Source organism: Hemibagrus wyckioides, linkage group LG27, assembly GCF_019097595.1.
Source record: "Hemibagrus wyckioides isolate EC202008001 linkage group LG27, SWU_Hwy_1.0, whole genome shotgun sequence".
NCBI lineage: Eukaryota > Metazoa > Chordata > Actinopteri > Siluriformes > Bagridae > Hemibagrus > Hemibagrus wyckioides.
The window spans coordinates 10,349,935-10,364,979 of record NC_080736.1 but is presented as its reverse complement, the minus strand read 5'-3'; the positions used below and the strand labels follow the sequence as shown (position 1 = coordinate 10,364,979).

Sequence of the window (15,045 nt, the reverse complement as noted above, 5' to 3'; positions counted from 1 at the left end):
CCTACATAAAAGAAGTACCTGGATTAAGCTCTTTTAGCTTCACCAAAATATTTGATCAAAAAATATTTTCTGTCAAGAATTAAACACTAATTTCCTATGTTGTAGTAAACCATGAACAAAAACCTGTCTTTAAAACTGCACATTATTCTATTTTAATATAGTATTAATAATATTCTCAGGTCACATAAGAAAGCCTTATTATAGCTAACGAATAACAAATACACAAAGTGCAAAGAGGCACTTTAATATGAATAGCAAGATTAGCAAAGACTGAACAATTGAAAGTCATTATAGATGATTACAGTACAAAAAAGGGTGTATTTTCATGGTGAAGCAGAGAGGATTTCATTTCATTTCTCCATGAACAATTTTTTTCCCTTTTTGTCCTCCCACTATTTAAATACATCATTGGCAGTGTGTGTGATGTGTGATGAGAGCCTTATAAAACACCACTGCTGCAATGCGGCAAAATCCATTCAGTTTAACCCTATTTTTGAACTTTACACATAATTCACTTTCTGTGAGACAAAAAGAAAGGAGTTAATATTACTCATCTTTGCATTATGTACAATTGAAACTTGCTGTATTCAAGGCAGGGCTTTTAAACAAATACGATTAAAGGAAATGTGTGCGTACATGGACTGAATTCATAAATTTTAGAATTGTATCAGCATGTCTTAATCTCTTAATCGTGTACACTCTGACTCAATGTCAAAGGTGGTGTCAAATAAGCTGTCCTCATATAGATTTGCCAGTGTTTGATATCAGCCTTTCTGCATGTTCTTGCAATTTAATTGCTTGCGTGGTGGTTGCGTTGGTGGTTAAAATAAGCCTTAGAGGCTAAATCCAGCACTGTGATGCAGCTTTGGTGTGGTGGTTAGGGAGTGGGGGTGCTGGGAGGGGTTGGGTTTTGGAATAGCTGTCATGTAAGGGTAAGAGGCTGATCTTGAGTGCCGACACCAAGGCTTAATCCCTCTAAGCCAAGTCTGTGAGGGCAAGTTGCACTTCTATTATCTTGCCGCTAGCAGTGAGCCCAAGCCTTTCTCTGGTTTTATATATTATATGTATAATTTCTGATTAACAAGGAAGAAAAGATCGGGAGAAAAGATGGGGTTTTTAGACTGCTCACCTGGAGTCTGGTTTGGAAAATTCTAGACTCCAGATGATGAGGGAACCCCTACTCTAGACACACCATAGGTAGAACTTTGGACAAAACCTTTAATTTGCCATAAATATATGAAACGATGACATTTAGAGTACTGCTATTTAAAGATTTAAGCTTTGATCAGGGGGCCTTATTTAAGTTCCCAGCAGTGATCAGTTATAGGGTTTGGACTTCACTCAAAGTTGTGGTTGTGGTGGGATAGGACATTTGCACTGGAACCACTTTGAATTTACAACTTTAAGATCACTGGCATAGATCTTTGTCCACACAATAAAGGCCCAAATTCAACAAGATTATGAGGAGTTGATCATACAAATGTCTGTTCTAGTATAATACATGCATAATAATAATTGTTTGATGCTTGTGGTAATCACCATAAATTTTGCATTCATTAAATTTGTTTTCACCCAGAATAGCAAGCTTGCAGGACCCGGTATAAGGCGAAGCTGGATCTGTTTTATTCTTGTGTCCAAGGTTCCTCCTCAGTAACGGAAAAGACAGCAGGGGAGCCATTTGGGGTCAAGTTGATCTGAAAGCAATTGTCATGGACAACTAACCGTTGGACCAAGGCACAATCAATGAATATAAAATGAACAGTGGACCTGAAGAGATTAGAATTACATTGTGTTTTTCCTCAGTGAATCTTGGAAAGTGTCATATTTCAAGGGAATATTTCTACTATTAATGGACTGAATAGTTCTGGTTTATAGTTTTAAAGACAAAAAATTCAAGATTCCGCTACCACAGACAAGAGTTAAGAATGTGGAGGGAAAAGCTTTGGGTAGTGGCCAGATGGCCTAAATGGCCAAAAATCTATTGCAGCATCATCACCAGTTGATGTTAGAAAGTGAGGAAATAGCAGCTATACAGTACACATAGATTTGGAAGAGAAAAAAAGAAAGAAAAAAAAAAAGCCAGCTTGGTAAAATCCAGACTTAAAAGGAAATCTGTCTCTGCCATTTGTGTCACTAATAACCATTAATACACAAAAACAAAATGTATCTACTACATGCAAGTTTCTATATCTGTGAGAGTGTTATGTACCTTGCAGTCATCTATTAGCACTTGTGGACAGGAGTTGTACGAGGCATATACACCATGGTTTGTGTTATTCTCATAGAAGGATTGTGATTTGGTCATCTCAAAGTCATCTGTTCTTATCTGCTGGGCATCGAACATGTTAAGCTCGTCTTTGGTGAGGTGGTACACGATGCCCGCTCCATAAGAGTCTCCAATAACATTGACTGATGTTCGGAAGCGATCCCTGTTGAATTGGAATGAGACACAGACCCATGTGCCACAGCTTAAATTATTGACAGGCCATTTATCATGCACACGCACACACACACACACACCTGTAATTATAAAGCTCTAGAAAATAGGAAAAGGGAAAAGGAAATAGCTTTTGTGCATGAAATATTGCTTTCTATTGCTAATCACTGCGATTTTTTTATTATTATTATTTAAAGGCTCTTATAGCAGCCTGGCCAAAAAAAAGTTTGAGATTGGCTAGCAATGTTTTCCACTGATAAAGAAACAGCAAAAATCTAACTAGCACTTTTACTTAAAACTGAAAAGGTACACTGTTAGGTTTGCAGACATTTGCAAAAAAAAATGCTTTAGCTTTAATGTTGTTTGAATTATATTATATTATATTATATTATATTATATTATATTATATTATATTATATTATATTATATTATATTATATTATATTATATTATATTATATTATATTTTATATTATATTGAATTAATAAATAATGCTAGTACTAATACTGTTTTGGTTGCATGAAAACTAAAAAATTATAGCTAACTCAAAATATATGGACAGCTATTTAGCTAGTTAAATACATTAATAAATAGTCATTGTAGTCCTTCGGCTGCTCCCTGTTCGGGATCGCCCGCATATTTGATTTGGCACAGGTTTTTACACCGGATGCCCTTCCTGACACATCCCTCCTGTTTTATCTGAGCTTGGGACCGGCACTGAGAGTTAACCCTCAATGGCTGGGATAAAGTACATTTATTCAGAGAAAATGTAATGAATTTCTGTCTAGTTATAGTTCATATCCTCTCCTGATGAAGTCAGGAGTCCACCAAGCACAAATAAAAAAAATACACCCCTGACATGAAATCTGGTTATCCTGAGTACCTGGACTAGTAATATGTTACCCCTTTAGAAAAGCCAAATCTTTTTTTATTTGAATGTTCCTTGTTACAGTGGTTTGAATGGATAGATCCTACAGAACATGGTCTTTTTTCATTTCCTCCTGATGAAAGTACTCTTAGTTCTCCTACTTCATTATGTTGTTGTTGTCATTTTCTGCTTATTTTGTGATTAGATTCTTGTCCAGATTTACTCACAGAAGCCAGTCAACAGCGACCAGTAAGCTGATGTCTTGGGTGGGCAGTCCCACAGCAGTGAGGATCAGCAGCATGGTGACAAGGCCAGCACTGGGAATACTGGCAGCTCCCACACTAGCAAGAGTAGCCGTCAGGCTTTAACAAAATCACAACATTATTTTCAACTTAAACTTGGTGAACAGTTGTGAAACTTCTATTAATGGTGTGAATGGCTGCTAATAATCATAATCATTTTTCATAAAGCATGCTAACCTGTTTAAGTCGAAACTTAGTAGCAAGAACTACCTGAGAGATTCTAGGTTTACTTTAGGAGTTGTATTGCTAATTGTGAGAAGATGTAATGATAATTTTTTATCAAATATACAATGCAAAGTATGAATCCAAATCATTTTGTATATCTGTCACAAAGCCTTGAATGCATAACTTACCTTACTGTAACAATCTGACCAGGACCAAGTTTTATTCCATTCATCTGTGCGATAAAAATGGCTGCTACTGCTTCATAAAGTGCTGTGCCATCCATGTTTATTGTCGCACCAACAGGAAGCACAAATCGAGTAACTCTTTTATCAATGCCCAAGTTTTCCTCCAGGCAACGAAACGTGACAGGCAGCGTACCAGCACTAACACAGAGACATCCATTATAGTTACAGCCTCGAACCATATAAAGATACTTTCTTTAATGTTGAATTAATAAAATAGAAAGTACAGGAAAATGGCCTGCCTGGAAGCTGTTCCTAACGCAGTCACCCAAGCTTGAAATACTCCCATAAAAAATTGGAAAGGGTTCTTTCGAACAATGACAAAATATATCAGTGGGAGAAAGATGCCACCATGGATGATGAGACCCACAATGACTGTGAGCATGTACATCCCCAACTGCTTGGCCACCACCTCCAAGTCATTAATTGAAATGATCTTGCCACAGATCAGGCACGCAATCCCCACAGGAGAATACCTACAACAGGGGAAATGTTACATACGACTGTATGACGCGCAACAAGTACTACTGTCTTAACTATGAAAGTTGATTGAAACTTTGCCTTTAAATTGTTTTAGCACAGTTTCACTGGCTGACGTGATTAATTATGATATTAAGCTGACCACATGTACTGACCACATAATCATGCCGACAAGCCTCATGACGATTTCGTTGAGAATGTTGAAGAAGTCCATCATCAGCTTGGCTTTCTCCCCCATCTTTCCCATGCAGATTCCAAAAGCCACAAAGAAACCAATGATCCCTAGAACAAGAAAGCATAGTGTTCATATAGAAACCCTAAAAAGATCTGAAGACCTGTGGCTAAGATTACTGACAGACCTAAAATGCAAATGTATTCATTCAACCAAACGGTTCATACAAACCTCTGGTATCTTAAAGTCTGATCATAATGTCGTATTTCTGATATAATCTTTAATCAGTTAATTCTATTCTGTAATCTACTGTATATGCTGTGTATGCACCTAACACATTCATGCCGCTCTTGAACTGAAGGGATTTCTTCATAACATATTTTGCTGCCCACTTGGTGCTATTTCGTCCAAAGCGATGGGGATGATGAGGTGTTGACACCTCTACCTTATTTGTAACAGTCTGGATCTGCAAGGAAACATGTCAATTATTATTATTATTAGTAGTAGTAGTAGTAGTAGTATTCACAGCCAGCACATTGGATGGGACATCACAGGGCATCATGCACACACATTCACACCCAGGTGAAACCAATCCACCTATCAGCATGGAGAATGGAGAATATGGGAAAATCCATAGAAAATCCACATGAACACAGTACGAACATGTAAAACTCAATCTTATTCATAGACCATGAATGTTGCTACTATACCCTCATCATTTGACATTAGACTTATTTTTCAATTTTTTAACAACCGACCACCAATTATATGCAGTAAATCATCCAATTTATACATAAGCATCCTAATTAATAACCTGCTCAAATATATTCATCTAATGTGTGGGGATGATTGAATCCTGATGTCCCTTTCAAAAAAAAAAAAAAAATTGGTAATTAAAACCCACCTGCTGAAAGCAAGCCTGTACCAGATTCTCTGGAAAAAGATTTCGTATAAGGTCAAAAAAGGCATCTAATGTGGAGACATCATCGTTCTTCTTGCCCTCTCCCAAGTTGGATCTTAGTTTGGGGTGGCCCGGGTGGATAGCCAGCACCAAAAGCACCCCCAGCACTGCAGCAATGATTGTTGTGGACATGTAATACACCATGGCTCTGGTGCCCAGACGACTGCTCGATTTGGCATCTAAACCTGCCAGACCTGCAAGGAATGACATAATTGATTGGTACAAATTTATTTCATCTCATATGCCATGATTTCTATTCATTAACTTGTTATTCTAAGATATTATTTTGTTATTTTTAAACTCTTATTCTTTCAGCTTAATTGTACGCATCCTACGTTTTATAAATTGGATACGGATGATCATTATTAGGTCGACAATGATAACAAACAAATAAATATTTTGAACATATGAATATATGCCAGTAGTAAGGATGGATTCAATTGCAAGATTTTTATTGCATAACAGACAAACAAACCTAATAAAGTTCAAACAAGAATCATAAAATGAAAAGACAGCATGAAAAACACAACAAAAGCTTCGCAATGAAACAATGAGCTCTCAATACTTACATAGGGACACTAATGAAAGGCAAACACAAAACTGGTGAGAATAATTAGAATTGAAATATCATGTGACATGGAAATGTGGCCTGGCTGTGGTCAGTAGGTGTGTCCCAAATCGACTACTTATGCACTTATGCACCATTTTGTAGTAAACAGTGTGAGTGTTAATAGTTTTCACTCTGAAAATTCCAATTTGATGCACTTTAACCAAAAAAAATTAAGGTGTGGAATTTTGGGCAATTCATGCCTTTAGTAGTTGCAGTTTAGCTTATGTAGAGGAAGAGGGGTGGGGCTACCAGGCATGGACCCTGGATGAGAACAAATATTCAAGATCACTGATGCCACTCTGGTGGATTAGATGTCTTACAAATGTCTTTTAAATTAGCCCATGTTTGATGTCATTTGCCATCAACTTAGGTCGATAACAGTCGCTAAACTTTATGCACTAGATGGAGTTCATAGTGTGTAGTGTTAGTGTGTTGTGTGTAGTACATCATTTGGGAAACAGTTTGTGATCTGAAATGTCATCTAAGGCAGCCATCTTGTAAGGTCATGATGAAACCCAGGATGTGGGATTCACAGCTGAAACCAGTGCTTATGTGACAATGAAATTCATGGTGTGTTTGTCATGAGGCTAGCTGACATGCTGCAAGTGAGCAAGATCATGATTTAAAGACAGGACAGGCAAGCACAAATTGCTGTAATTAGGCGAGTTTAGAGATTACTGAATATTGTGTTTCATGGATGCAGCTTTCCACTTGCCAGTGCAATTGATTAAGCCTGTCAACAGAAGCAGGGATGTGTGATGCAGTACCTGTGATTAAACTGGAGATGATCAGAGGCAAAATCACCATCTTCAACATTCTCATGAGAATATCACCAGGAAAAGCGATGATCATGATAATATCTGGATGAAGTGGAGATGCATAACGCAGAAGGACGCCAGCCACCGAACCTACAATCACACCTGGACCATACAGAGCATCAGATAGAATCAGACAGGCTTGTAAAGACAGGCATGTGGTACTTAAAATTTGCAAACTTCTATATACATCCATAATATGCATGACGGGTCATCAGCAGTGGTAAAGCCTTAAATCTAATCAAATGATGTATTTTGAATCTAAAAAAATACTTCATTTAAATCATTTACCTCCAACTTATTGAAGATTACACAGTTTATTGATTTTTAACCCTGCCTTCGTGTTTATCATGTATCTAGCTGCTTCTCTGGCTGGGGGCATTTTATATTGATCTCATCACAGCTGTGCATGTTTGATATGTGCCTCACAGGGTAATGTATAGAGATATGTAGAACTATTATTACACTGTGAAACCTAGAGAATTAAATTTACTCAAGTCACTAAAAGAAAACAAGACTGCCTTAAGCCATTTCATTTTAAAAGCTGTTCTTCAAATACAGCCAACCTAGAAACTTGGTTGAGTTAAATTAGCTTGAATAGAGTTAAATTATTCATTGTGTCACCTCATTAAATCCACTAAGTTATTTTTAAAGCATTAATTAAGTTTGTTTATACAGTTGTTAAAACTCACTCACTGACAAACTTAGTTAGTTAAGTAAATGCATTAACTTGGTTGTGTTGTCTATCCCAGGAGCACTTGAACAGGGTAGAATGTACACACACAAACACACACACATGGGCCAATTTATCATCGCCAGTCTGCCTAATGGCATGTTTTTGGGAGGTGAGAGCAAACCAGAGAAACTGGAAGAATATGTGGGACTTCACATAGACAGTGACTTAACTGTCAAACCTTTGAGATAAGCTGGTAACTCTACCTGCTGAGCCACTATCCCACCAAAATAAAACAAAAAATATTTCATGTGTCATTTTCTTGGATTGAAAAGAAGAAGCCCTAATTAGTCACACATATATCACAGCAGAGAGATTTTTTTTTCTTGGCAAATTCCAGCTTAGGAAGCTGAGAACAAAGTCAGAACACAGCATCAGCCATGATACAGCACCACTGGAGCCGAAAGGGCTTAAGGGCCTTGTTCAAGGGCACAACAATGGCAGCTTGGCAGTGCTGGGCTCAAACCCCCACCTTCCAGTCAGTAACTCAGAGCCTGAACCTTTGACTCATGACTATTAGCAGCCACAAACTTAACATGATCAAGCATTAAAGGTGTTGGAACCATGATAGTCATTTATCTCAACCTTTAAAAGAAAAGAGTTGTATGAATCTGGACCAATTTTAACTAAATCTCTAGCATACATTGTTCACTATTTGTTAACTAACTGAATTCAAGTAAGTAAAATAACCCACCAAGAATGACTATTTTGTATGAGGTGTTGAGAAGAAATGTGAAAGAAGAAGGTTTGGGCTAGGTTTGAAATAATATTATTTCAGTAATTAAAACCTGAGTCACATTATTGAGTTATGCTCATTCCAAATTTTACACAAAAATGAAGTAAATCAATCATATTGAGTACCTCAATGTTCAGTTACTGAGCTCTCGAAATTCTTCTTGAATAAATATGACATTTAAACACATTCAAGTTGAAATTATTCATTTTATTTACTCATTTCTACTGTTGGGTTTTACTGGTTTTTCCAATCTAGAGATGGTAACCAATTAGATGCTATAATTTTTTTTTTTTTTTTACAGTTAAACCATGAACTAAATGTTCATGAGCTACATCCACTAAAACTCTTTGCAAACCACACAGACTGATATCTTCATAAATGTTTCTGCTAGAGTTATTAGATATATGTTATTGGAATTTTGGAAATAAATTGTGTTAATCTGGTGGTTTTATGATGCGTAATAACCAGGAATTAAGTTTAGGGGTCCATTAATGGTTCTCTGGGTTCATATCAGCTACGCTGACTGTTGTATCTGTTGTTAATGTGTTTAATATGATTCTGTCAAAATCAAGCTGTCTTACCAAGAACTGTGAGTGCTAGAAGCAAGTTCTTCATGAATTTATTACAGAGACCTCCACATGCTGGTCCTGGAGGAGGAGCTGGAGCTTCAAAGTGACACTCATGCATTCGAACCTCAACTTGCTTCTCCATGCTGTTGGCACTGATAGAAGAGATGGAGATACAGATAAATCTTATAAAAGTCTTTGAAACAGTTTTGCTGAATTAATAAGTAGTTTAGATTTAAGCAGCTAGGTCTGGTACCCTGACATCTATAATGTAAAAATCTAAAATCATATATTTCACAGTCCCAGAGTTATAGCCAATTTTAACTTATGAGAAATTAAAGCCTGGTAAATTTTTCACATTTTTTGTATGACATTTTATATTTATATTATATTTTATATAAGATTTTGCCAGAGATCTACACCAGGGTACACTGAAACTCTTCTGGTGGTCCCAACAATTTACTAAGACCCATATTTAGTTTTTCATTGCTGAACCTTTGCATATTTGTTGACTTTCTTTGACTTTCTACAGTAGACGTTTCTCATATTTGAATTCTGCACTTGTTTATATTCATGGGACTTTATTACAAAAGCACAGCTTGTACTTTTAAACTTCACTTCAAGGAACTGCAGAAAACACAGAACACTGCTGGGGAAAAAAACATGTGACTGTGAACTGGTATCTTTCGCCAGCCCTGGCATGCTTCACCAATCCTACAGCCTTGCAACTGTCTACTAGATTTATAGATTTTATGCACTGACAAGAAATCTGCAGGTATGTTCAGCCCACTTTTTCTTTCAGAGCCTCATTTGGACGGAATAAAATTTTTCCTCTGGTGTACCCTGAGCATGATACTCTATATCAGGGATTCCAGGAAGGTTTTGCCCTGAAGGTTTTCTTCTGCACTGATAACTGTGCTGTCAACTAGTACTGGGACTGCAGTATGATGGAAGACAGAAGTTCAGTTTTATATTATCAGGTCTAATTAGTGATACCTGGGATGGGGTGAAAAAGTATAGTATTGTAAGTCCAGATCAGCATCAGCTGAGGGGATTTCTATCCTCAGAGGAGTCTACCAGTCCTCAGAAGGATACTAAAGCCAAATATATTTTTTCTTTTATGAGGTAATTTGACTATATGGCTTTGGTTTCCTAGGGGGACAACTTGTTGCACTGTGAGCATATTTCATGCTGTTTTCCCATCATCTGCAGTCTATTCGTCACACTTGAATTAGAGTGAGACACGGGCACAGAGTCTACAAGGACGCCCAGGGTCGACCTCCAGGGTACCATATTCCACTTACTGTGCTACACACTTGGTTTCTTTTCATCACTACAGTTTCAGCTTGCAAGTGTACAAAGTTACTGAGTCTGAGTCACTTGACCTGCCAGCAGTCTAATTTGGCCAACCAGCATCTATCAGCTAATCACTCACTTGTGCCTATGATCTCTCCACATAACTGCTTCTGCATTTACAGTCTCTCCAACAGCACACTATGGGCAATATTGCGTCTCTTTTGCCAATTGTTTAATACCCTGTTTGTTGATGAGGCATCAGAGGATCTCATTATCTCATGCCTCCAGTACAGCACTGGTTTCTTGAGTGTCATTCTGCCATGAAACAGGTTCTGTCACAACTTGCCTTGCTTTTGTTTTGGTTCTGTTGCCTATGTCATATTATTGTGTTTGTTTCCCAAGCTTTCCAATGTGTCTCATTTCCTCTTATTAAATGTACTAATACATTGTTTAGCCTGTCCTTGATTGTGAAATCTTGTCATTTTCCTTGTGTGCAATATCAAATGTGTCAAAAGATCATTATGTGTCATTATTGCTGCTGAACCATTTCCTGTATTCCTGCTGTGACCCTTTCTGTATTGTTAACATTCTGGAATTTTCCATGTTTGTGAATACACCTTTCATTAGAAATTCTTTAACTTTATTATGATTTATATCAGACATCCTCTAAAGTGCAAGAGTGTGGCTATGTCTACTAAATACTTCGAAACCACTTATTATGAGCAAAATCTGATTCGAATTAAACATATTAAACCTTTTGTTAGCGTCAAAAGTAGCTTTATACTTCTCTTGCTTGCTAAACTCTCACTGCTAACCTTGCTAACCTCTGAGCAGAGTTCCTTGATAATGCAGCAGCTTTCAGTGTCCTTTACTTTCAGGTCATGTCTCTTCAATCTGCCTTGATGCTGTCTGCTAATGGTAATCACATCACGTGACAAAACAGTACAATGTCACTTATCTTTGATGTTGTCTGGGTTTAAGGTTCTTAAAGTCACCTCTCCTTCACAACCTTGCCTGGTTATATAACTTGCTTGGTACTTAGGTACACGTGAGTAGGAGCATCACAGAGTAATTCATGGTGTCCAGATTCCTTTGGAGTTCTTTCTTCTCTAAAATGATTACAACAGCTACATTATTCAGATCTAGTATAATTCCCAGTACCAAGATTAATCTGCAGCAGAGATGTATATAATATTATCAGCTAGACATACCTTGTATCAGCCATTGTTTTGGCTCACACATCGAAACATTGCATGTATTCAGTTACAGACTCTAGTACATCTGCATCAATGCACAATTTGTCAGCCTTTGTTCATGAATTGGCATGGTTAAAAGAAACATGGATCTCTAAATGTATGTATAAAGGGTGGAATAATGAGGTAGGCAGGTCTGAACCAGGGATTAATATCCACTGAACACTAGCAAGATCTGATACACTTGTACTGCTGTCATGTCATTGCCCCTTTGACTGATGGATGCATGGTTGGTATACCACATATTACTGCTAATGATTATAGCTAAAGGGTAAATGTATGTAATAAACTCTGTGTACAATCTATGCCAATCATTTAGTAATGTCTAGCATTGTGTGTAAAGCAGAGGTAGTTAGCACCCAGGCTAAACAGGATTTAGGAAAGCCAATGCTGTCTGATACACACTGCTCCATCCCTAATAAGATGTAAGTCTGTTAAGAGGTTAATTTTAGCCATCAATAATTGTATTGCACAACAGTATGGACTGCCCAAGAGAGTCAAGATGTACAAGCGGTACAGTACAAAGGATTAGATCCTGAAAGGCTGACGCAAATACAAATATATTTGCACACAAGCTCAAAGCTTTAAATCACTCCGAGGAGTCTGTGTTTATCCTGGAATAACATTTGTCTTGCCATCATAAAGTTAAACAGTAAGGTTCTGGACAGGGACAATCAGAAATCAATATGTTTAATCAAACTGAATGTCCCACTAAGCAAAGGGCACACTCTGCAAACAAGTCACAGTGGATCAGATTTTTGTTGTATAGCTTTCAAACCTCGGGTGTTTATATTCTTTAAAAAAAAAAAAATGCAGAGGATTTTTTCACGAAAGGATCGCAGACTAATCCAGGCTGCCAGCAACCCAGAAAAATTCAATTTAGTTTAAGAGACAGTGCATTTGTGTTATAGACTAAAAGTGACCCAGATGCAAGCAATAAAACTAAAACATGATCTCATCAAGGCTGAAGGACTAGATTCTTGCAGGAAGATCTACATTAGTTAGTTGCTTATCTAGTGGTTTCACAGTGGTGCGTAGGCCATGCATGGGACCAGCATTAGCTCGTTACTCAGTTTCTATCAAGATACTTGCATCAACTTGAAACTGAACTTTTTTTTTATTTTCACAGCACAAAGTTTCAAAACATGCTAAACTTTTCACAAATGCTTAAATTATCCACGTTACCTGTCGTGATGTTGTGATCAAATGAAGTGTCTCTGTGGTAGATAATTATGCAACCATAGGCTGCAACAAAGACTATGGAAGAAAGGATGACAAGATCACAGTTCGCCCATCAGGAGATCCATTCCAGTTCCTTAGAAATTTGAAAATGATATCCTACACCTGCTGTGTATTGTATTTCAGCCCTGCAGCTGGCAACTCAGAATTTTCCAGATATCAATATACACAGATTCATATGCATGCACAGATCAGAGATTTGAATCACCATCCACAACCATCCAAATAAAATGAACCAACCATAGATGGAGGTAAAATGGCCAAGCAGCTTCTGTGTAGGGTGGAGAGGGAGGAGTCATACACACAGATTAAGAGTAAGTAACATGTGAAATCCTTCAGACTGCGTCCTGGTCACACATCCATATATCTTTCACTGTCGTACACTCGGTCTGAATAATGAACAAAATTAAAGAGCGGCACTTGATGCAGCTTTCTAGTATTAAAGATTTGTAATAATCAGGATTATTTCATTTGAGCAATTTATTATATGGAAATGTAAAAATGCTATAGAAATAAGAACTCAATATGTATGTATGAAGAACACAGCTTTATTTTACACTGTAAAAAGTGAACCTCACTTTTATTATAATTGTAATTACAAGTCAAGTCAAGTCAAGAGGATTTTATTGTCATTTCAACCACATTTAGCTGACCCAGTACATAGTGAAATGAAAGAACGTTTCTCCAGGACCCTGGTGCAACAAACAACATACAACATATAATTACAAAACAGAAAAGCAACAACACAGAGCTAGGGACAGAAGTTTGTCCTAGCTACATAAAGACAGTGCAAAAAACAGGAAGTACAAACACACACATAGTGCTGAAAAACATGTTTCTCATGTGCAACTTGAGAAACTGTGAAAACCACATATCTAATATCATATATGTCTGTAAAAATGCAGTAGCAGCGGTCAAAGTAGTGCAAATAAAATGTAAACATTTTTCAAGAAAGCATGATCTCATCAAGGCTGAAGGTTTGGATATTGGAAGTTTTTACGTTTACAGAAATTAATCTTAAAATAATCCATAGTCTCGACTGCTTCTGAATTAAAACAAAACTTATCTTTAAGTTTACTCGGGTTTTTAATGCAGCAAGTGACCTTCCAGTTTCTACGTTTAGGGTTGTTTCATTTCACGGTGTCAGCTATATGGCTGAAATGACAATAAAAGCTTCTTGACTTGTTTGGACTGAGTGTGTATAATCATTTAAAAACTGATTATCTCCAAGCCAGTTATCAGTCTAATGTGTATTGTTAGATAATATTTAAAAATAGAGTCATATATGAATATGAAGACTGTTGAACTTTAATGGACATCATAATTATAAAAAAAAAAAAAATGTAGCTTTAATGATGGTTATAAAAAGCTGTGCTGCTTTGTTATGTTAATTATCCACAAGTAACAAGGTTGAACTGGAAACTATTTCAAGCCACTGGTTCAGCACCAGAACTGTAAGACATTTTAAGATGATTAAACGTAAAGACAGTAGTCAAGTAACAAGTAACTTAATGTGGCTCTCATGTTATGCTGATCCATTCTTAGATGCAGAAATGATTCCTGTACTTGTAACAGCAAGTTCTGACATATTAGTATAATTATTTACCATGATTTAGGACCATGCCTTTCAAGTATAACAAGTACTCTCCATTTATATAAGAATAAAACCCAGTGGGACGTGCTGTTCGGGGGAAATAATCAACAGCGGGGTGGTGTGATGTTGTCTGATGCCAAGAGCAGTTAGTTATTTTCATACCAAAGAATACCCCAAGTTCCTGTGAATGAGCTGTTACTAAAGAAACCGTAACATGTTATCATATATATTAAAAAACCTTCGATTTTCGTTGAAGCCTGAACAGCTGCTCAAGCCGTGCAGGTGTAGAAAATGAATCAAATCTTCTGACCAATCAGAGTCAAGAATGTTTTATCAGAACAAATGTCAAACAACAGTTCTGTTAAATTATACACCGGGATAATCTAGAAATTACGCTAACATTTTAATTATATTCCTAATGCCTCACCCTCATGCAGAGTGAGTTAAAGGGGATGTGTTTGGACAATTTGTATTGTATCTGCTGCTCACTTCCCCACATTCCTCTTCTTTGCACACATCCACCTGGCAACAGCCATGATTAGCAGACGGGTATCTATAATTAACTAATCTGGCCTAA

The 15,045-nt window shown here is 37.0% G+C and overlaps 1 protein-coding gene across 1 annotated transcript; it reads right to left on the bottom strand.

Moving 5' to 3' along the window:
• Positions 1 to 174: 174 nt before the first annotated feature.
• Positions 175 to 13,080, bottom strand: slc1a2a (solute carrier family 1 member 2a). Its single transcript, XM_058382266.1, has 11 exons — positions 12,821 to 13,080; positions 9,102 to 9,241; positions 7,004 to 7,156; positions 5,570 to 5,820; positions 4,996 to 5,131; positions 4,649 to 4,775; positions 4,256 to 4,489; positions 3,960 to 4,154; positions 3,532 to 3,666; positions 2,210 to 2,429; positions 175 to 1,694 (listed from the first exon to the last, which is right to left on the bottom strand). The coding sequence occupies exons 2-11, from the start codon at positions 9,229 to 9,231 to the stop codon at positions 1,623 to 1,625; spliced, it is 1,653 nt and encodes a 550-aa protein (XP_058238249.1). The 5' UTR covers positions 9,232 to 9,241; positions 12,821 to 13,080; the 3' UTR covers positions 175 to 1,622.
• Between the last annotated feature and the right edge of the window lie 1,965 nt (positions 13,081 to 15,045).

Bases quoted from the DNA above. Each gene is read 5' to 3' on its own strand.
- slc1a2a (XM_058382266.1), bottom strand. From the start codon at position 9,231: ATGGAGAAGCAAGTTGAGGTTCGAATGCATGAGTGTCACTTTGAAGCT. The intron at 4,776-4,995 runs GTGCATACACAG...TTCTTGTTCTAG, and splicing joins GAGCGGCATGAATGTGTTAG to GGATCATTGGTTTCTTTGTG. The intron at 3,667-3,959 runs GTAAGTTATGCA...ATTTTGTTAAAG, and splicing joins GGTCAGATTGTTACAGTAAG to CCTGACGGCTACTCTTGCTA.